This window comes from Rhizomucor pusillus (assembly GCF_041956525.1).
Source record: "Rhizomucor pusillus strain CBS 183.67 unplaced genomic scaffold VTP01scaffold_2, whole genome shotgun sequence".
Classification (NCBI taxonomy): Eukaryota; Fungi; Mucoromycota; class Mucoromycetes; order Mucorales; family Lichtheimiaceae; genus Rhizomucor; species Rhizomucor pusillus.
This window is the reverse complement of record NW_027192144.1, coordinates 83297-104687: the sequence shown is the minus strand read 5'-3', so window position 1 is coordinate 104687 and position 21391 is coordinate 83297. Positions and strand designations below refer to the sequence as shown.

General features: G+C 44.6%; 9 protein-coding genes across 9 annotated transcripts; 4 read left to right on the top strand and 5 right to left on the bottom strand.

The window, feature by feature from the left end:
- Positions 1-578: 578 nt before the first annotated feature.
- On the top strand, positions 579-1952 carry VTP01DRAFT_4090 (uncharacterized protein; the record flags this gene model as incomplete). The annotated part of the gene is made up of 7 exons (XM_069382734.1): positions 579-767; positions 844-875; positions 949-1033; positions 1109-1375; positions 1455-1497; positions 1571-1687; positions 1750-1952. The coding sequence occupies 7 exons, from the start codon at positions 579-581 to the stop codon at positions 1950-1952; spliced, it is 936 nt and encodes a 311-aa protein (XP_069243505.1).
- A 730-nt stretch (positions 1953-2682) lies between these two features.
- Positions 2683-4778, bottom strand: VTP01DRAFT_4089 (uncharacterized protein; the record flags this gene model as incomplete). The annotated part of the gene is made up of 4 exons (XM_069382732.1): positions 2683-2726; positions 2796-3904; positions 3971-4215; positions 4290-4778. The coding sequence occupies 4 exons, from the start codon at positions 4776-4778 to the stop codon at positions 2683-2685; spliced, it is 1887 nt and encodes a 628-aa protein (XP_069243504.1).
- A 172-nt stretch (positions 4779-4950) lies between these two features.
- Positions 4951-7292, bottom strand: VTP01DRAFT_4088 (uncharacterized protein; the record flags this gene model as incomplete). Its single annotated transcript, XM_069382731.1, has 2 exons — positions 4951-5013; positions 5079-7292. The coding sequence occupies 2 exons, from the start codon at positions 7290-7292 to the stop codon at positions 4951-4953; spliced, it is 2277 nt and encodes a 758-aa protein (XP_069243503.1).
- Positions 7293-7428: 136 nt separating this feature from the next.
- On the bottom strand, positions 7429-12115 carry VTP01DRAFT_4087 (uncharacterized protein; the record flags this gene model as incomplete). Its single annotated transcript, XM_069382730.1, has 11 exons — positions 7429-7740; positions 7805-7958; positions 8039-8139; positions 8199-8548; positions 8627-9005; positions 9068-9315; positions 9376-10346; positions 10410-11141; positions 11203-11467; positions 11531-11728; positions 11800-12115. The coding sequence occupies 11 exons, from the start codon at positions 12113-12115 to the stop codon at positions 7429-7431; spliced, it is 4026 nt and encodes a 1341-aa protein (XP_069243502.1).
- A 1438-nt stretch (positions 12116-13553) lies between these two features.
- Positions 13554-14204, bottom strand: VTP01DRAFT_4086 (uncharacterized protein; the record flags this gene model as incomplete). The annotated part of the gene is made up of 4 exons (XM_069382729.1): positions 13554-13559; positions 13607-13741; positions 13824-14072; positions 14133-14204. The coding sequence occupies 4 exons, from the start codon at positions 14202-14204 to the stop codon at positions 13554-13556; spliced, it is 462 nt and encodes a 153-aa protein (XP_069243501.1).
- Positions 14205-14577: 373 nt separating this feature from the next.
- On the top strand, positions 14578-17354 carry VTP01DRAFT_4085 (uncharacterized protein; the record flags this gene model as incomplete). The annotated part of the gene is made up of 10 exons (XM_069382728.1): positions 14578-14707; positions 14780-14901; positions 15005-15033; positions 15115-15229; positions 15303-15347; positions 15423-15505; positions 15580-15768; positions 15837-15885; positions 15952-16131; positions 16206-17354. 10 exons carry the CDS (start codon positions 14578-14580, stop codon positions 17352-17354), a joined length of 2091 nt encoding a protein of 696 aa, XP_069243500.1.
- A 1081-nt stretch (positions 17355-18435) lies between these two features.
- Positions 18436-19320, top strand: VTP01DRAFT_4084 (uncharacterized protein; the record flags this gene model as incomplete). Its single annotated transcript, XM_069382727.1, has 2 exons — positions 18436-18721; positions 18791-19320. The coding sequence occupies 2 exons, from the start codon at positions 18436-18438 to the stop codon at positions 19318-19320; spliced, it is 816 nt and encodes a 271-aa protein (XP_069243499.1).
- Positions 19321-19700: 380 nt separating this feature from the next.
- Positions 19701-20401, bottom strand: VTP01DRAFT_4083 (uncharacterized protein; the record flags this gene model as incomplete). Its single annotated transcript, XM_069382726.1, has 5 exons — positions 19701-19879; positions 19940-20041; positions 20114-20146; positions 20229-20260; positions 20331-20401. 5 exons carry the CDS (start codon positions 20399-20401, stop codon positions 19701-19703), a joined length of 417 nt encoding a protein of 138 aa, XP_069243498.1.
- A 115-nt stretch (positions 20402-20516) lies between these two features.
- On the top strand, positions 20517-21354 carry VTP01DRAFT_4082 (uncharacterized protein; the record flags this gene model as incomplete). Its single annotated transcript, XM_069382725.1, has 5 exons — positions 20517-20569; positions 20654-20678; positions 20749-20839; positions 20914-21046; positions 21117-21354. The coding sequence occupies 5 exons, from the start codon at positions 20517-20519 to the stop codon at positions 21352-21354; spliced, it is 540 nt and encodes a 179-aa protein (XP_069243497.1).
- Between the last annotated feature and the right edge of the window lie 37 nt (positions 21355-21391).

Here is a 21391-nt window from a genome sequence, read left to right as displayed (position 1 = left end):
TTTTTTTTTTTTTTTTTTTTGGGTAACTCCACTTCGTGAAAAGGAAAACAAGCTCAGATGAATTTTTGAAACCAAGGAGATGGGGATTGGGCAACAAAATGCGTTTAAATCAAGACGAGGTGTTTGATGATGAATTAATCTCCTTTGTGAGCGCAAAAGGGCGAGAGCAAGGGATGGCCATATCTAGGATGGCCCCATAAATGCGAATCATATGATGATGCCATCAAACAGTAGTTTTGCTCCCTGTCACATTTCTGTTTGCATTATTTTTTAGCCTTCCACGATATAGGAGTGCCCTGGGGGTTGGAATCAGACAGTGAGCTAGTGACGAGACTAAGTACACAAACATAAAGATAAGGGTCGTGCGCGCATGATCTGTTAGGCCCACGGACCTGGATAAAAGGATAAACAAGGAGCAATAATTACATTCACCAAGGAAACGGAGTGAATTAACCCAGTGTCAACTTGGGCCCCATCCACACAGAGGAACTTGCTGCCGCGCAACGTGTCACGAGTCGACAAAAAAAAAATACAAGCATCTTTCCTCTTCTTCCTCTCCTTCTTTTTCGTTTTTTACCATGGGCGGAAAACCATCGAAACATAGTAGCGCAGCCACCACCGCCTCGACTACCGCACAAGACACGCAGGTCTCGAGCCAGTCCAATGCTTCGCCGACAGTAACAATCGATGGCCGAATATATCACAGCATTGAGACTAGTTCGTATTGTTTACCTCGGGACGAAGAGGAACAAGACCGCTTAAACTCAGTACGTGCCTCTCTCTCTCTGTGCTGCAGTAGGAGCACGCCCTCACGCTCGCCCTAACCCCCATCATTCCCAACAGGAACATTTCGCAATCAAAGCATTGTTCTCTAGGTAAGGTTTGTCCTTGCGTTTTCCACGCAGGAAACCCAGCCTTGTTAACCATGCATAATGTTTCTTTTCCCAGCAACATATTACCATTTGTAGAACACAACTTGCCACATGATGCCAATATTCTCGATATCGGTTGTGGATCAGGGTCTTGGGTGATGGTAAAACGCGGAAATAGAAAAAAAGAAACAATATGACTGGTCGGATGTGGGATAATAATGAAAACGTAATAATAGGAAATGGCAACGGAGCATCCCAACGCACATGTAACGGGTTTAGACATGTCAGACATGTTTCCAACAGCCATTCGACCCGAGAACGTCACATTTCAACTTGCAAACATACTTGACGGCTTACCATACGAGGATAACACTTTTGATTTCGTGCATATGCGGCAGCTGGTCGTCGCCTTGCGATCGAATGAATGGCTGACAGTTATACAGGAGATCTATCGAGTTTTGAAACCTGGCGGACTAATACAGCTCGTGGAGTCTGACTTCACCGTACGTTCAAATTGTCAAGAGAAATTGCACGGTTGTTTGCAGATCAGATAATGTTGACATGCACGTTTTTTCCCTTTAGGTGGGGAATCAGTCTCAGTTAATAGAAGCTGTTATCACAACATGTAAGTGGGATCGGCACATAGTACAACATTAACTCGTTTTTATTTGCACGTTCTAATTTCGATGCATGGATAGTACATCGTGCAATGCAAGATCGAGGACAGGATCCATTTATAGCTTCCAAGTTATCTACGCTCTTAACTGAGGCTAAATTTGAGGATGTGCAACAAGAAACCAGAACACTGGATTTCGGCAAGTCTTTCTTAGATAGCTATGTAAAAGAAACCAATCTAACACCCATTCGACGGTTTTAGGTCGAGACACTGATCCCGTTGCTAAAGAGATGCTATGGTCATGGAAAAGCGCGATGCAATCATTGAAGCCGTTCCTAGCACACCGCTTGTTAAAAAATCCAGACGAGTACAATATAGCGCTGGAGAGGTACATACACGAATGTAAACAGCATAATTGGTCCATGACGCTCTGGGCTGTTTGTGCGCGTAAACCGTCATCATGATTGATTTAAAGAAAAAAAGGTCAAACACCCACCCCGCAAAACAAAAAAGATGTGCAAAAGTAATCATTACATTCTGCCGGTTGAAAAGCAACCATGTTTCTCATCTGTTTTCTTTCTCCATCTTTTTACAATCAACATTTTACTTCCTCTCTCTTTTTTACCTTCTCTCTAAATGGTGTACAATACACTTGTAGTATGCTATTTTTTGACTTCTTCTAGATTATCTGCTTGACTGTTGGTTTTTCAAGGTCAATTAAGCTTTTCCTGCACCGCTGTGCATGTGCAAATCAGGACGTACGTCAAAGGCAGGAGGATCGGCAACGGTTCATTCCAATGGCCTTCGTTGACGAGGCGATATCGCGCCCGGTTGGGGAATTTGGGTATTGGCCATACGTAAAACTCTTCAAATAAGCCGCTCTTTGTTTCTCGCGTTTCGGGCTGCGGTCCTCCTTATTTTCATATCAGCGCAAACGTCTCACTTGGCTTAGTTTGATTTTTCTTCCCTTTCAGTTCATCTCTTCTTTCACCATGCATCAAGGATTCCTTGTACCCTGATGTTGTTTTTCCTTTTCGCCCAGGAACAACGCTGTAAGAAATAACGATCTGTAAACTTAACAAATTTAATGCGTTCAGGACCCACACAAAACAACAAATATTCATCCATGTCGGACATTTTTGCCAGAAGATCGCACAAACTGTCAATAAGGAACTAAAAATAAACTTTTTATTTTTACTTTTTCAAACCCTTCTTTCTTCGCTGCTTGGCTTGAGATTCTAAAATTTTTTGTGCAACCTAGTTAGTTTATCTCATAAGCAGATATACGCACGAAAAAAGGCACTTACTTTCAATGTAGGCAGCATCCTCCTCATCATTGAATCCAAGATTATCTTCAGCTTCAGACTTGGCAGTCTCCTTGCCTTGCCGTTTTGATTCATCCTCCTTCTTTTTAACTTCGGTGTACTTGTTGCTCAGCTTCTGGAACTTTGCGACAAAGAACCCATCCATGTTGTGGACGTGCGGATAGAAACGTCGTGTAAGTTTCAAACTAGGGTGGAACTTTTTTCCTCGGTAATGAGTAAATCCTTCCCGGCCGAAGTCGAGACCAGTCGGTACAAGCTTGACATTGTCACGATGCTTCAGTACATAGTCAACCACAGCTTCGTTCTCCTCGATTGTCACAGAGCATGTAGAGTATACGAGGTAGCCGCCTGTCTTGGACTTGGCATCGACCGAGTCCACAGCTGCCAGCAGCAACTGTCTCTGCAGCGTCGGAATGCTAATAAAGTCTCTCTCAGTCTTGTTAAGCTTGATGCTGGGATCCTTTGAGATAACGCCGGTACCCGTGCACGGGGCATCAAGCAGCACTCGATCGAAACCGCCAATTACTCGTGGGAATTCGCGACCGTCATAGTTGCTTACAACTGCATTCTTCACACCCATTCTGTGGATATTCGCGATCAAACTCTTGATACGGTCCTTGTTGCTATCATTAGCGAAAACAGTGCCTGTGTTCTTTTGCAAGGCGGCAATGTAAGTTGATTTACCACCAGGAGCAGATGCCATATCCAAAATACGCTCGTGTTCTCTGGGTGCAAGTGCCATGACGGGTAAAAAGGATGATGCAGCTTGAAGCATGTAATGTCCAGCAAGATATTCGGGAGTGGCACCAATAGGTACTTGGGAATCGAACACTTGCAAGCCGACTTTGGTCCATTTGCCAATGGGGTCCAGGTTGACACCACGGTTGATCAATGCCTGTGCCAGATCCCGGCGCCGAGTGCGCAGAGTGTTCGCTCGAATAGTTACCGGACGAGGGACTTCATTTGCTTCGAAAAATTCAATGGCTTCGGATGGTGAGAAGAGATCAAACAGTTTGGCGGCCAGGAATTCAGAATAGCCGTAGTAATGTGAGATATCCTTGATCAAACGATCAATGTAATCTTGTCGTGTCCTGTAGAATCATTATTTTCGTTATTAAGCATTACTCAGATGCATTATGCATTCGATTTTAACTTACTTTTCGGGATTTCGAAGTTGCTTAAAGTTGTTTAACACATTGATGATCTCTTGGATGCGCTGGTTGACGACGGTGATATCGGCCACAAGTTCCTCTTCACTTCCTTCCGGAAGCTCAAATCGCTCGCCCTCCTGTGCAATGTTAGTCTGCATGGCAGCCTCCTTCATTTCTGCCTCGGCTTCAGCTATTTGCCGTGCTTTGCGTGCTTCAATTTTTCTTGATTTGCGCTCGTCCAATCCTTCAAACTATACAGTCACCACACGCATTCAGTATCTCATCCTAACAGTGCAGGAGTAGCTGTTTAACACAAGTATATTACCTCTGCAATTTCATCATCTTCGTCACTCTCGTCTTCCTCCTCCTCTTCTTCTTGCTCCTCCACTTCCTCTTCAGATTCTGAACCCAAGAAATCTGTATCCGCTTTGGGGAATATGTTGCCGTCTACTTCTTCACCATCAACGTCGAATTCATCATCCAAAACTTCGTCATCCTCGTCAGAAGCAGCTTCGACATTGTCCCAGAGATCATCGTCCTGATCACCGTTCTCGGCGAGATCTTCCCCTGCTTCTATCACTTCCTCTTCGTCTTCTTCTTCACTGTTATCTGCTTTGCGGGCTGCGGCTTTGTTGCCATTCAGCTTTTGCTTCTTTGGTTGTTGGACTTCTTCTTCGTCGTGCTCTCGTTTCCGCTTGATCTCGGCTGCTTTCTGCTTTTGCTTCTGCTTCTTAAGAAATCGTCGACTCAAAGGTCTCTCTGGTTCTTCCAGAGGCTTTGGAGGTGCTTGCTTATTTCTCGCTCGACGACCCATTTTTTGTGTGAAAAGGAATTGATTTTTTATGTATGAAAAGTAGCGGGAGGAAAAAAAAGTTCCTGAATGCAGTACTTGACAAGTACATGTGTGGCTTATACTATTAAAGAGCAGGGTGAAAAAGGTAATGTACAGTGATGCGTTTCTATCTTTCTTTTTCTTTTTTCCACGTCTATTCTTTTGAAGCAACCTCGCCGGAAGGAGAATCCTCCGGGAAAGGTGGAGGTGATGATGTCTTTGGAACGAGGAAAGATTAATTAAATTTGTACAAGCAACTCCTGCACTTCTTGCATCATTTACCTTTTTGGGTCGAACATATTCATCGTAGACAGTCTTCTCGGCAAACGGTCTCTTGCCTAGCAGATTCTCCATGTCTTCACGAGTGATAACTTCTTTCTCCAAAAGCAGTTTGGCTACCTTCTCAACATCCTCCTTATGCTTTGTCAAGAGCTCCACAGTGCGGGTATACGCGTCGTTGACCAATTTTCGCACTTCATCATCAATCAAAGTGCCTGTTTCTTCGGAAAATGGCTTCTGGAATTGCTGCTCGGCTTGTGGATCGTGGAATGAGATCGGCCCGACCTTCTCGTTCATACCATAGGTTGTTACTTGAGCGTAAGCAATCTTTGTTACTTTCTGCAAGTCGTCGTGTGCACCGGTGGTAATGCTGTCAAAGAAAATTTGCTCCGATACACGGCCGCCAAGTGTCATGCACATGCGATCTAGCAGCTGGTTTTTGGAAAACAGGTATTGATCTTTAGGCAAATACTGAGCGTAACCCAACGCAGCAACGCCACGCGGAATAATGGAGACCTTGAGTAAAGGATCCGCGTACTGCAAGAACCAGCCAGCAACAGCATGGCCAGCTTCGTGGTAAGCGACAGTCTTCTTCTCTTCAGGCGAGAGTACACGAGACTTCTTCTCCAAACCAGCAATAACACGCTCAATGGCTTGCTCAAAATCTGCTTCGGTTACTTGATCCTTTTGGTGTCGAGCAGCGATCAAAGCAGCTTCGTTGCAAACATTGTGGATATCGGCACCAGAAAATCCAGGTGTCAATGCAGCCAGCTTGCGTGAGAGCTGCTCAGTATCCTCGCTGGTCTTGATTGGTTTAAGATGCACCTTGAAAATTTGCACACGGCCACCAATATCGGGCCGATCGATCGCGATATGTCGATCAAATCGCCCAGGTCGCAACAATGCTGGATCCAATACATCCGGTCGGTTGGTACCAGCCAACACAACCACGTGCTCGCTCGAATTAAAGCCGTCCATCTCTACCAAAAGCTGGTTCAAAGTACTTTCGCGTTCATCATTGCCGCCCATCTGACCGCCTTTGCCTCTTGATTTGCCGATAGCATCGATTTCATCTACGAAGATAATGCAGGGTGCATTCTTCTTTGCGGTCGCAAAGAGATCACGCACACGAGAGGGACCCACACCGACAAACATTTCGACAAATTCAGAACCAGAGACGCTCAAGAAAGGTACACCAGCTTCGCCAGCAGTCGCCTTGGCCAATAGGGTTTTACCGGTACCTGGAGGACCTGACAAGATGGCACCTTTAGGAATAGTAGCGCCCAATCGCTCATACGCAGCCGGATTCTTCAAAAATTTTACAAATTCCATAATCTCCTCCTTGGCCTCGTCTGCACCTGCCACATCCTTAAAAGTGACTTTGACTTGTTGTTCTTGATTGAACATTTTGGCACGACTCTTGCCAATGCCAAAGATGCCCTGCCCACTTCCACCCGGACCGCGCCGTGCCATGTAAACGAGACCACCGATAAGCAGCAAGGTGGGTGCAAAGTGCAGCAAAGTGTTGGTCCAGCTGATTTCATCACGGTAAGAAACTGGAATACGCTCGTTGGATGGAATGTTCAATTCTTGCTGTGCTTCTTCCAGCTTGCGTTCAAAGCTATCAACTGATCCAATGCTAAAATAGAACACCTGATTGGGGTTCACGCCGAGAGAGCTTGCTTCAGGTCGGACGTGTACTCGAACCCGGTTGCGATTGATAACGACCAGCTTGTCAACCAGTCCTTTGTCCAAGAGCGCTGTGCGGAATGATTGCCAGGTGATCTCGCGAGAGTCCTCGCCTGGAGACGTCAGTTTCCACAATACGTACGTGAGCAGTGCTGTACCAATAACTTGACTGGCGTTGAACTGAATCTCGGGTGGACGTTGTCCACCACCTCCTCCGTTACCAGGTCGCTTATTGTTGCTGTTGTTTGCACCCCCTGAGGGCGGCTTTGGGATCTGATCAGCTGATCGTTTAGCGTGTTGCTGTGCCGATTGCTCGGCAGCCTTCTTGCCAGCTTCCTTTCCAAAGAAATTTTCGAATCCTTTAGGCACTTTAAAGTCATTGTTGTCGTTGTTGTTCGGTTGCTCTGTAGCGTAATTCCTGGCATTCCGGACAGCAGGTCGAGATCGCGGCAGTTGCGTACTCCTCAGGCAAGCAAATTCACGAGCAGCTTGCCGCCGTACGCTGTACTGTCCAAGTCGAGAGAGCATTCAGTTGTTTAGAAAAAAGAAGGTCGGGAATAAGGTTGGCCCGCCCAGCAGTGGAACTTTTCACTCTGCTCGCTCTGTCTTTAAACATGCAACTTTTCGATCGCAGCAATCGGCTGAACTTTTTTATTTACACAGATTACGCAGCAGCTACTGGCAAATGAGGTTGCGTGTTGCTGACTACAGATCCTCTACGAATAGCAGGCGCAGGTGGTGTATCGTTCAGGTTGATACCGATGATATAATGGTGTCCATGTCGTTTCATGTTTGGGATGTTCCAGTAGAGGGTCAAGTCTACATCCCCTGGGTTGTACAGCACAGAATATTCGATGTGCTCCGAAGCAGGCATCCCGTGGTGCTGCATTTGCAGTTGTCCATATCTCCAGTGCGTCCTGGAGTTCATGGCAAAGACCTTGAGGGGAACGGTATCGAAGGGAATCCCTGAAGGGCCCTGGAACAAGGAATATATTAGTCAATCACGAGCGCCGGCTATTGGGTGCGGATGGAGGACTTACAAATGTCAATTTACTAATTTGCAGATTTATGGGGTGTGTTTCAGGGTCGTATTCTTGCTGTTGCGTGAAATCATCGCCGGATATCTTTCGAATCTTATAGTAGGAGAATGTGGTTTGCCGGGGAGGGATGTTTGTTTTGGATGTAATATCCGATCTACAATTGTTTATCCCAACTCCTTGTCAGAAAAACGCGTAATGTTCACAGACAATGCTACCCCAAAATCGGCTCCTTACATGGATTGCATTTGTATGGATAGGGGAACAACAGTCCACATTGTACTCGCTGCAGAGATTTGTTTGAGCTGGAATCCAGCGACTGTCTGGAGATTTTCAATCTAACAAAAAGAAATTTTGAGTGCTTGAAAGGAGATCCTCGCAGTATATCGGCTTCTACCTCAATGCCCAGGATATATTCACTTGGTGTCGCTGCGCTTGGTCGAGTGAACGCATTGATTTTTAAGGAGGGCAATACTTGGACTTGGATAGAGTATCTTAACGTTCTATGTGCGATCGCCGGGTTGTCATGCTCAGATTGATATGAGAACAAGAGCTTGAAGGTATGTTTGCCAATGCGATCCCCGCGAATCCAAAGGGGTATGAGTGTAGTCATGCCTGGAGCAATAACCCCTCTTTCTCTACCGTCATCATCTCCTCCCCCTGGCAAAGGAATAGAAATGACGCTGGGATCATACAGCTTGTTAATTACTTGATACGTCTCGCCCTGATCTTCGTTGCTTTCGGCACCTATATTTCCAACTCTCTCCTTAGCTTCCATCATCGCTGCGAATAGTTGTATTATGGATAGGATAACCATCAACATACTGCTATAAATTGACTTGTCCATTTCTTCCGGACGGCCGACACATAAGAAGCTAGGGTGACTTGATTTCATCCGCAATGCTGTCAGTCCCTTATTGCCTTTGTTGTTGATCTCTAGCACCGTCTGTACAACTTCTCCTGACAGCATGCTTTCGGGCACGCCATGGAATGCGACATCTAACAGCGGCATTGGTGATGTGACAAGAATATCTAGGGTGTAATCTTCTCCGTATACTATGGATTGTCGTTGTTCCAGAGTATCATTGAGTCGCTTGCCCCTCTTGATTATGGGTCGGAACGAATGTACAAGATTATTAAACGTATAATGTAGTCCTTTAACCAAGATGGATCCTTCGTGTTTCGGCAGCAAGCTGAGATTAACCTGGTGGCATACGAAAATGAGTCATTTCCTAGGTGGAAACGATGCAGATTTCAGTTCCTTACCACTCTCTTTTCCAAGGGCTCTAGTGTAAGCTCTGCTAGTTTTTCCAACTCAAAATGGCCGAAATCGATCATGCTCGTGTCTTCTATTGGGGTTCCTTCAATCATAGTTTCATATGCCTCTACCTCGGCATCTCGCGAGCCTTTAAATGGTTTCATAGATTCGCGATACTCGCATCCGAGGATGATATCGTTAAAGCTGATAGGGATTTGCAGGGGATTGTAAAGTTCCAAAGAAACGACAGCAGGCTCTATCAAGATAACATGCATTTCAATGGAAAGTTCGAACGAATAAATATGAAAAAACATACCCCCAATTGCACACACTGCTCTGTTGTCGCTTTGCTGCTGGAGCGCCAGTGTCTTCTTTGAGCCATAAATAATTCCAGTAGCAATATTCTCCTCCACCAGCTCCCTTTCCATAGCTAGCCAATCTTCTTCGTAATCCTGCTGAGGCTGCGCGTTGGAAAGCTGAACATGTATACTTTTCGGATCGATGACAGGCAGCGCAAGCTTTGGTAGAGACTCCTTGCGAGGATCAATACCAGCCTGGTTTGTGTATTGCCGATAAATGAAGAGAAATTCTCGAACATGTGCGACTTGCTGCTGTGATGTCTGTTTGTCGTTGGCTAGCATGTTTGCAAACGCTAGAGCTGCATCTTCTAGTCGGCCAAGATGGAATGCTTGTCGACCTAACGCAAATTGAATGTGACTAGTAGCTATAGACCAGTCGTGGTCCGCGTATATCAATGAAGCCATTTTGTAGCATCTAAAAGCATGCTTCCTTTGCGAAGCTTTGCCGTACCGGTGAGCTGCCATAACAACGTGAAAGCCATATTTGCGGACCATGGGTCGAGACACGTGGAGGAAGCAATGTGCAGCCTGCTCTAGAAACAATGCCGAACGCAGGTCCGAATCTTCACCTGTCATACGCACAAGTGCCGTCGGAACTTCTTTCCACATCCGATGAGCTTTCAATAGTTCGTAATATATAACGGTTGTTCGCGTTGCATGAAACGGCGTTCGACAGCGGCCAAGGTATTGTTGCACAGCCAGCTCAAAATTGCGATCTGCATCAACTTTGCTCCGAAGCGGCTGGTTCATCATGAGCAAGCAGATACCAATCATTTCTTGCGTTCCCGCATGGTACTTATATGCCTTGTCAGTGGCATAATCTCGACGGACGGTATCGTAAATCGTGTGTGCGAACTTGTAATCACGAATCATGAAAGCATAGTCCGCCAATTTTCGCATTTGCGCCTCTGGTGCACCAAACGGATACCTAGAGGTTGAATCTCCCATTTAGCATATATCCACAGCATCTTTGCGTTCCATGTCTGCTTACACCGTCACCTGATTAACGCCCGTCGGTAGGTTTGGTCCTGAAGCCGGAATTGTAGTCAACGATTGATTTGAAGGGCTACGTGAGGATGAACCGAATAGACGTCGACTAGCTCCAAATAGACGACCAGTCAAACCTCTTCGGGCAGAAGCCACTTGCTCGTTCCAAAGCTGAATGTTACGTTCCATGAATGGTATCAGACTTTGTACAACAAACTCTCGCACCATTGCTTTGGCGGCATGGATATCATCAAAGGACAGGCATTTGCCATATTGAACGGGTGGTGGTGTTGCTGTAGTATCTGCAAAAACGTCAACCTGCAGCGACTCCTCTTTCGGTTCTAAGCTCTCCAACGAAGCTACCAAAGATGTCGCTTGGAGATTCGTCGCATGCATCGCTGCACCCTGAAGGCTGCTGACATTGGATGAAACAGAGCTGGTACGGGTATGGCTAGATTGCGCTGGCGATTGAGGTATAGGGCCGGAGTATTCTCCCGCAACGGAGGTTGCACTGTTGTTATTATTGGCGTAAGCTGCCAGCTTGCTGTCGATTATGTACGCTTCGTTGAGCATATCTCGCCAGATATTGGATATGAGCTCACTATTCTCATCCTGCGTCTTTGTTATTTCCTGATCGCCTAGCAAATCTTCATTCGTTCGCGGTTTAGAGTTGATACGTAGTAGATGACAATTCAGGCCTAACGTTCGCCGCATCTTTTCAAAAGTAGTTTGCGCTCTAATTTGCATGGCACGTTAAAAAGGTATGCATTCTTCATTTGGATAATTTCATCACTAACTGTTCTTCTGAAGCACGCTGCGGATCGTGCAGAACGATATGATAACGTAGGATGTTTGGATCAACGTATGGTTTATCGACTGTAAATGATGGAATATTGGGATTGTACAGCTGCATAGTTGTGCTCATTGGATCAGGATCGTTCGATGTTACGACAATAAAGACTGCAACTGGGTGGTCGAATGTTTCGTGTTCTGTGATTCCTCTCAGCGATAACATTGTATTTCGAAAGTAAGAATACCAGGGCGTCAACTCGTCAAGGCTTTCTGTCAATTCCATCGTACCCTCAGTACATGTTCCCTTCCACCGTAATGCGCGCTGCTACTTACTATCCAGATACGAATCATTCACGTCGGCTGCTGTCTTGATCATAGGCTCAGCTTCTTCTACAGCACTCGACCGTACATAGTCATCGACCAGCCTCAGCATTGCTTGATGGTTTGGCTCATCAAGCTTATTTATATCTCGAAATCGAATCTTGAAATTGTCTATTGGTATCGGCACACCTTGCCAATCACGAGGCGATACTAAAAAGTCATGTTTGTTAACAGAGAAGACGGCAAGTTTACACCAAGTCATAATTATATATTATCTATACCTCTGCCTTCTACGTTTTCGCCAAATGGACGTATATAGTCCACAAAACTTGGAATGTTGTTGGCCTGACACAGCGATTCAGCATCTGGGCTTGCAACAACTGCAATTAAAGGAGACAAGGACCGTGCAAGCTCGTCTCGTGGAGATATTGGGAGACCCTCTCTACCTCCCACTGATACTGCCGGCGTGCTGACTGGACTGTCAGGTACGGTCGGTAGCGGTTTCGCTGCTGCCATTCCGTCCCAAGGGCGACTTTTTTCCTTTGCAGCAGAGGGTACTCGCCTTGTCTCGCGTGGTCCGCTTTTAGCACTCAGCATCTCGATTTGGTGTCACAACGGCGCCGCGTAGACCATGGTGTTTCTGATCCTCTCTTTGGCTTTTTTTACTACTTGTCTCGATTCACATCAAGTAAAGCGACTCCATGCTGCCATCAGAGCAATCGATTTGCATTCATAGCAGCAAGGAATCGCATGATACATCGCCTCCTAGTTTGCAAAAAAGAGATTCGGTTTAATAAGAATTATTGAGGTCCTGCAAAACATACACTGCTAGCTGCTCGATAGTTCTATGAAATTATTCTCAGTTCCGATGCCCTTAAATCCGGTGCTGCTAAGCGAAGTTCCTGCAACGAGTATAGCTGGCGTTAATGCAGTAGTGACTGATATAGTTCAATATTCAGCCTCTTCATGGTTGTTACTCTTGTTTGACACATTTTCCGGTGTCTGCTAGTACATTCTCTGATCTTTTCAGTGGTATATGTGCTCAAACTATGGAGTCCAAATCATTGGTTTAATTTTGTTGTAACTCAGCTTGACTGAAAGGCAAACGTGTGTATGTAAAAGAAGGATAGGATGGAAGTGCAAATACAATGACATGAGGTACGAGGCCACGGGTGAGCTTTTCGAAAATGTACATTTGCGTACATTCTTGGCACAATGCTGTGTCTATTTTGTGCGAAAAAGTCGAGGTATCATTATGTCGTGGTGAAAAGTCGTTTTCATCAAGTCAAGTCTATCGCTTCTTTCATTTGCTTTGCCGCGAAATCCGAAAAGAAACCATTTCGAGGGAAATCAACATCACAGTAGCATCGGAAACCACGTAGACAAGCTCGATCATTATAAAGGACGCCAGGTGTTTGATATTAAACTAAGGCAGCTGCGCCGTAGTTCATACTACTCGTAAATTTTTGTACCTGCGTCGATAGCGTACATAAAACATCTCGATACGCGGTCTTATTCAGTGTAATGTTGGATTTATGAATAAAAATGTGTAAAAAACATTTATGCAGCTGTGTACTAAAAACGATGGATCCATGAATGTGTTCTATTACGTGCTTGATGAGGAGCGTGCCTTTATTAACTGTAGTAGTGCTATATGCGGGTTGCTCGATTATTTTTTTTTTTTAAAAAAAAATTCTCCCTTTTCAAAAGAAAGATAGAGAGATGCATGCAAAGCTTCTAGATAATAATGGGAGGTTAAACCTTTTCGTTTGGGTGGTAGGCGCCTGATGGCATCTGTACTTGGGTATGCGCATATGAAGGGGGATCCGCAACAGACGGGCGGTATGCGGGAGGGAACGTTGGCATCCTCTCCTCGTCTGGTAAACGATACAGAGGTATGATTTTAGGCTGGTTTGTGGTCGGCGTAGTAAAGTGGTGTAGCAGATTGTATCGGTCGTCGAATTCAATAATAATACTCTAGAAATAGGTACATGGAGAGAAAGAAAAGAAAAGGAAGAATTCAGGGGTGAGTAGACTAGTCCTATAATTTTGGGAAAGCATAAGGGATAGAATGAAAAGAAAACTTACATAGTAGGAGCAAGGAGACATCGACGGGTCACTGCTGCAGCTGCTAGGAGACTCCTTGATAAAGCGAAAATTGATTCCTCGAACATTTTCTGTTGCGTTCATGCAAGAACACATATGCAGGATACTACGTTCAAACTTTTCCATTGCGCATAAACAAATGTCAGTGCCCAGGTAATTTTAGATGTATATCTCAATCATTGTTTCCTTATTGTCTTACCTTTGCTTTGAGCTTCCTGCGCCACCCATGAATAGCAACAAGTAGGAAGAGTATCAATAGGGGTGCGGCAAGAATCAGACTACCGTGGTGTGTATAGTGCATAGCAAGCAGGGTCGCGGATAATAAACAAGAACAGATGCAAAATACAAACAAGAGCAGACGTCCAGAGGAAAGTGGAGGTGGTGGAGGGTTGGAGCGAGCAATGCTGTTGAAACTATTGATAGTTGCTGCGAATTCTTGCTTCGTCATCTGCCAGCAGACGTCAGAGCCATTTGCATGAAATGATGAAATATATCTCAAGAAACTTACAAAGCCTTCAAGCTCGAACGAATACTGGTCATCGAAATGACCATTGCGATACGAACACCGCAAGGACTTCATTTTAGAAACAATAAAATAGTAGATAAAAAGAGAAAAGAAATTAAAACCAGACCCTGTAAAAAGGTCCTGATAAATAGGAAAGAGTAAGGAGTATATATTGATTCAAAGTTGCGAGCAAGCTAGGCGCTCGCTGGCTTGCCTAGCAATTACCCGACGCATTTGCAAACAGCAACAATAGCAGCAGCAGAAATTCAGGTCCCTTAGACTTTTTTCTGCAAGGACAAGAACAAATTCCTTTTGCAGTCCTCCTTGGACCATTCACACTTTCTTTCCTTTTCCCTCTTCTCCACACACATACATCTACACACCCGTTTATATGCTTTCTTACCCTGACGACACTAATTAAGAAAACGCATTCAGCATTTTTGCCATCATGTCCATCAGTCTTATACCCGGCGAATTCTCCGCTTTCACCGTTGCCATTGCAGTTATCAGCGGTTTCATTGTATTTTTCGGTTATGTCTCCATGTTTCTTAAAGAGAGGCTCTTCCTCTCTGAAGCATGTACGTAAGCGACGTTTCGGGCATCCGATTACCAGTGCAGCGACATTGACATATATATACACAAATATTCAGTTGTAGCTGTTATTGTGGGCATTATAGCAGGTCCACTCGTTACAAACGGTATTAATCCTTACAGTTGGGAGGGTAACGACGAAATCACCAAGCAGCTTACTCGATGTGTCATTGCTGTTCAGGTATGCATGAGTCTCCCTTTGCTCTCTCTTTTCCTCTCTCCTCGTGCGTGTGGACTTCTCGAGGCTGACTTGATCCCATTCTGGCTGAAACGGACATTTTTAGGTGATGGCCGTCGGGATTGAATTGCCAAAGTAAGTCGTTTTCCTCATTCGTTGTTTGCTTGTTATGCAATCACCATCGGGGGAGGCAAATAACGAATAGAGCTGGTTTAGGCATTATCTTCAGAAGGACTGGCAAACCATCTTAATGCTTCTACTGCCAGTAATGCTGTTTATGTGGCTTATAAGTGGAATGATCATTTTCTTCTTGATCCCCCCGATAAACTTTGTAAGAAACTGCTGCAAAATTCTGTATTCGTATCGAAAATCAAAAAGCTAATCACCCCGCAATATACATATAGCTCGAATCGCTTGTTATCGCCGCATGCGTCTGTCCCACTGACCCCGTAAGTTTTAAGGATCGACAGGGCGCGGTGTTGCTGTACGTGGCTTAATTCCTTTTTCCTCTCTTAACCCCTTAGATCTTGGCAAACTCGGTTGTTAAAGGCCGCTTTGCAGACAAGCATGTCCCGGTCCACATCAGAAATGCTCTATCTGCTGAAAGGTATTACACAGAGGAGTTACAAGATAATAATACTTTGCGATTACGATATACTTATTGACATTATTTGTCCCTAGCGGTGCAAACGATGGTCTCGGCTTTCCGTTTCTGTTTTTGGCTATCTTTTTGTTAGGTGAAGACCACGTTGGCAAGGCTGTTGGTAAATGGATCTATGAGACATGCTTGTTCCAGATTGCGCTTTCTTGCGTTATTGGAGTTATTGTCGGATACATTGCCCGTAAAGCTTTGCAGTGGTCGAATACAAAGTACGCTTATTATATTTTAGTGTCGCTGATGTATTGTTTAATTTACTGACTGCAGAGAATTTCTCTAGAAAAATTATTGACAAGCCGTCATTCCTGTCATTCGCCATAGCTTTAGCTGTAAGTTAATGAAACACTCAAGTGGTGAGTGTACTGGAGATTCTGACTTTTTTCCTCGTTGCCTAGCTATTCTTGATGAGTATGACGGGATTTTCCGGCAGCGACGATGTCTTGGCCTGCTTTGCGGCCGGCAATGCGTTTTCTTGGGATGACTGGTTTAGGCAAGAAACGAAGGAAGCTCAATTTCAAGATGTCATTGATATGCTTTTAAACATATCCATCTTCGTGTACATCGGCGCATTAATTGTAAGGGCTGAAAGAAAAAAACCAAAACTAGGAAAGACAGCATGCATGCTAACGACATCATTCCTTCTGCTTAGCCTTGGAGCGAATTTACTGATCCGAACCTCGGCCTATCACCATGGCGACTAATATTGATGGCTATTTTGATCCTCATATTTCGACGTTTACCGGCTGTCCTGTTATTGAAAAGAGCGATCCCAGCCATGAAAACTTACCAAGAAGCGCTTTTCAGCGGCTGGTTTGGCCCAATGGGAGTTGGTGCAGTGTTTCTGTCAAAGATTGCAAGGGAAGAGATGCTGCAGGTTTATCCTACACCGCCTGGACAAGCCGAAGCGCTATCGATACGGCTCATCAACCCGATCGTGCTTTTTATTGTTCTTTCGTCGGTTTTCGTACACGGTACTACTATTCCGCTGTTTAAACTTGGGCGTAAGATCCGAACGCGCACTTTATCTCACACCAGTGCCAAAAGTACCAGCAAAGCAGTGTCCAAGTGGTATAATGGTAGATTTGGAGGCAAGTCCAAATCCATGGACATCCTAATAACAGAGCGGAACACGTTGCGCAATATCACATATCGACCCACTCTGGAATTCGGCAATGTCCCTAGCGTACAGCACGGATATGCAATTGACATGTGCAGTAACAATAACGACGATATACGAGAAGAAGATCTGCTGCCAGACGATCGCATTCGACAGAGCGCGGTAAACTCTGCATTCGAAGCACAGAATATCCGATTTGTGGAGCCTGTCGTTAGCAGAAGACCCAAATCATCCGACATTCCCATCACCAAAACGCAAGCATACGAAGGTCGAAGAAGGGAATCCGTGGTGGATCACGTTCTTGCATGGTTCCACAGACGATCATCGCTCAAACCTGCAGAAGTGGTTGAGGAGAAACGACGGCATGAGCTCGCAGGTGATGAAGATTCGGCCACAGCAGACGATAACACTGCAAAAGATAGCAATACACTGCAGTCATCACCCAATCCATCATCCGTACACGTCTTCGACGAACGGAGCAAGCTAATTGTCGAGAATACTCCTGGGCCTGGAGCAAATGCTTTTGTAATAGACAAATCCATGCCAGACTGGCAAGAGCGCGTCAAACTCAAGATTCGAGAATTACAAGAAATGCTTCAAGAAGAAGAAAAGCAAGATAGAAACAGCGATGAGGAGAAGGATGTCGACTTTGCTTCTCATCCTAGAACCAAATTCGTTTGAGTCCATCTAAACATTGATATCTAAAAAACCCTGCATAAATTGTGTATAGTCAAAACCTTTAATAGCTTTAATTAGGAAAAAAAGAAAAAACCTAAATGGAGAACAAAGACGGCACGTACTTGTATATCATAACTCTACCAGGAATTGCTTTGAGGATGCTTCTCCTTCTCTCTGAGGATACAATATGCGAGTAACGGTCAATGTTTGCATTAAGCTCGCCTCCTAAGGTGAAGGCAAAAGCCCATGTGCCATTAGACTGCTGCAAAGTGTTGGAAGACTGTGTATACCGATATGGTTAGTCAGCCACTATCCGGATTTCTAGAAACAGAATGGACGCGTAGTCGCCTTTTTTGGTATGTATGCTCCATCTCATTGTACTAGTTCGCAGGCACGAATGTATATAAGGCACTTACAGTAGTTCCCATTAGGAAGCAGAATATTCCCTCACCTTAAGCCCCTGACATGTTCAAGCTTCTATCGGTGGCTGCACTTCTGTGAGGGAGCAGTATTTTTTTTTTCTCAAGCATGTAGCCTTTATATATTGGATGAAAACGTGCCACGGGTTAGTATGTTTTTTACAATGTACTTAGGTAAAATATTGATACAACAAGAAAACGAAAGCAGATAAGGAAAAATGGATAGGAAAAAATTTCGGTTAATTAATCGCCGACTTACGTTGACATGCTAAGTATATAAATGCACGGAGTCAGCGCAATTACTTTAAGAAAGTAACGTTGAAAACCCGTCAGATCACCGGCAAGTGCAACGTTGTATATGCGCATTCATCGAAAGAAAGCGATCAACACCAGAGACTAATGACGTGATCGCCCGTGTGGATGTCGCGGCGATTGCGCGATTGGTCATGGTCCCAAATCATTGGATGGAGACCATTTGGACAAACAGGATCGGTTCCGACGCTTGAACGCCCAATAGCCCGGTTGCGCAAAGACCAAATACAAAGTTCTAAAAGCCAATCAACTGTATACGCTTCTTGGATGATGTTATATTTACTAGAATGTTTTCACATTCACGTTCTCTTTTTTTTCTCCTCTACCCTCTGCGTGAGTGTTGTGTCCGCTAAATGTTTCCAGGCGTTCATCAACAACAGCCGCACCAGCAACAGCCATCGGCTTCAGCTGTTGCCACTGGGCCGCAATACAGCTACATTGATTCGCTCAACCAGATAGTAGATCCTGTCTCGTTCCTGACAGATCTAGATCTGCAAGAGGAGCTCGATCTGTTTGCAAACGCTCAATTCACTTACGATGTTGAGCCTGGAGTAGTTGTTGCTGATAAACCTATAGATAAAGGCGACAGCAACAATGCTTCATCTTGCTTTGATCTCTCTTGCTCGCTTGCAGATAAAGGTTAGTCTATATGCCACTATTAAGCAGGCAAACAACAATCTAATGCATACAACAATCTTCTTATTCTAGGTGCACATCACGGATATGTCTCTGCTATCTCTTCTGAGCCATCCACTCCTCTCAGTCAGAGCTTCTCGCCACAAGATAACGCTGCAATGTTGGAAACGTTGAACACAACACCCAGTGTATCTACAGCTCCTGCTCCCACCACTACCCGTCGCCGCACAAACTCGTCGACAAAGTCCGAGAACAGCGTCAAGCAGAAACTGTCCAAGGACGATAAACGTCAACGAAACACTGAGGCTAGCGCGCGGTTCCGTATCAAGAAGAAGCTACGCGAACAAGCCCTGCAACGCACGGCTTACGAGATGACAGAGAAGGCCAAATTTTTGGAGAACCGTGTCCAAGAGCTGGAGAAAGAAGTCAAATGGCTCAGAGCTTTAGTTGTTGAGAAGAACGAAGTCCGTATGGAACAATTGCTGCGCGAGAAGCCTGCCGTGAACACAACGCCCATTCCTTCGTTCATGACCGCCGGATTAAGTAATTTCGACGACATGAATGCCTCTCTCTCTACCGCTAGCAGCAGCGGCAACCACTAGGCAAGAGTAAACCGCCGCGCCTAGGCAGCATCGACTAAAAAGAAAAACTTTATGGACAACCCAAAATCTCTCTTTTATCCATCATTCCATTCCTTTCTTCGAATGGTTCAGTTTACAAGATTTTACAAGCTTTATATTTTTGCAATTTTTTTAAAAATATGTATGCGATCGCTTTATGCCAGTGCTATGCTCTTTTCTTATTTCAAGTTTATGTTAAGGCACCTTTGCTGTATGGATCTTCTTTTTCTCTTTCTTTTTTATCTAACTCTCCTAAATTTTGTAACAATTTTGAATATTTGAATTAACAAGTAAAACAATATAACAATTTAAAGAGCAAAAATGAATAAGTGAGGTATCAGTTGGCCAGATTCTTGTTGTTGTTACTGTGATTGCTTCTTGCGTGTTGCCTTGACAAGGCTTCGGACAAAGTCTTCGAATTCCGGATGAGTATCTCTCGCACCCATCAAGTCTTGTTCAGGGTCTTCTGAAGAATCAATAAGCTTCACAATGTCTCTTATTAAAGGATTTTCGAGATGTTTCTGCACGTGTTCGGATCCTTCTATTGAACAATTGACTTAGAAATGCTTTCCAGAAAAAATAATATTGTCCTTTTCTTTACCAAGTTGCTTGAGTTGAGCAGCTGAAAGTCGTCCATCCTCTGCTTCTTCTTCTCCTGCTTTTGTTTCTATAGGTAATGGTTTTCGTTCCTGTTTTTGCGCCTCTGCGTGAATAAAGGCATATTTTAATACCTTTACTTTTTTCTTTTTAAAAAATATAAGTCTATTGCTTTCACCTTTCGCTTTCGGCACAGGGGTGCACTTTTGCTCTATTATTTGATAGATTTATGGGATGTTAGAATATCACATAAAATTGCCAAGAGACACATAGAAAAAGTAAGCTGAACTTACGCTTGTGCGACTTGAAGCACCCTACAGAGCAGCTGGCAATAGGTGGTCGCGATTTAGAGATCGCTTTTAAACATGACAATCCTCGACAGGCTCATTTCTTACTATAGAACGTGGCAAGTAGGACACTTGTATTTGCTGTCGTTCTCTGCACAGATCTCGCACGATCCTGCCATGCTAACTCGATTTTTAAAGAAGTGACAAAAAGAAATGATACGCTCGCTCGAAAAGGAAACTTTTAAGCTGCAGCAAGCAGTCAATGCGCACGCGCTCTCACCCCGAGCTTTTACAATGAGCTTACTGCGACGATTCAAAGCAACCGACCTGTTTGAATTCAACAATGTGTACGTTGTTCGCTTGACAATATTCCTGTCTGCTATTCTTTTGCACACCGAAACCAAGGAGACGCTAACATTATGAAACGACAGGAACTTGGATGTCCTGACAGAAACGGTACGCAGTTTGGATCTCTTTTGCAACGTTTTCTACATTCGCATATTGATGCTTGGCTTTCGCGATCTAGTACAATATCTCGTTTTATCTTCAGTACTTGGCACGGTGGCCTGATTTATTTTGTGTCCAAATGTCGCCAGGCGATCGTCTTATGGGCTATGGTAAGTAGAAACCAATAGCGGATAACAATATCTTTTACTTACTGGGCTGTATGTGCGTTTCCGAATCCGACTAGTCATGGGAAAAGCTGAAGGGACCGGCAAAAACTGGCACGGACATGTTACAGCCATCACCGTTGCTCCCGAATATCGTCGCCTTGGCCTCGCAGACGGTATGATGAATCTGCTGGAGCAAGTCTCCGAAAAAACGCAAGTATCAAAGGAGTTGCTGGAGAAGTTTGGGTGCCTGCATCCTGACATGATTTCACTGTACATTTAGATACAATGGATGGTTCGTCGATCTGTATGTTCGAGTATCCAACGCAGTAGCTGTTGGAATGTATCGCAAATTCGGTTACTCTGTCTACAGGCGAGTACGCAATTACTACTCTGGCGCGACAAACGAAGATGCATATGATATGCGGAAACCGTTACCGCGAGACAAACTGAAAGAGACGATACGAGAAAATGGAGAAAATATTTATGTTAATCCAGAAGAATTGGATTCTTGGCGTTGAAGGGAACCGATGAAAATTTTCACAATAAAAAGATAAA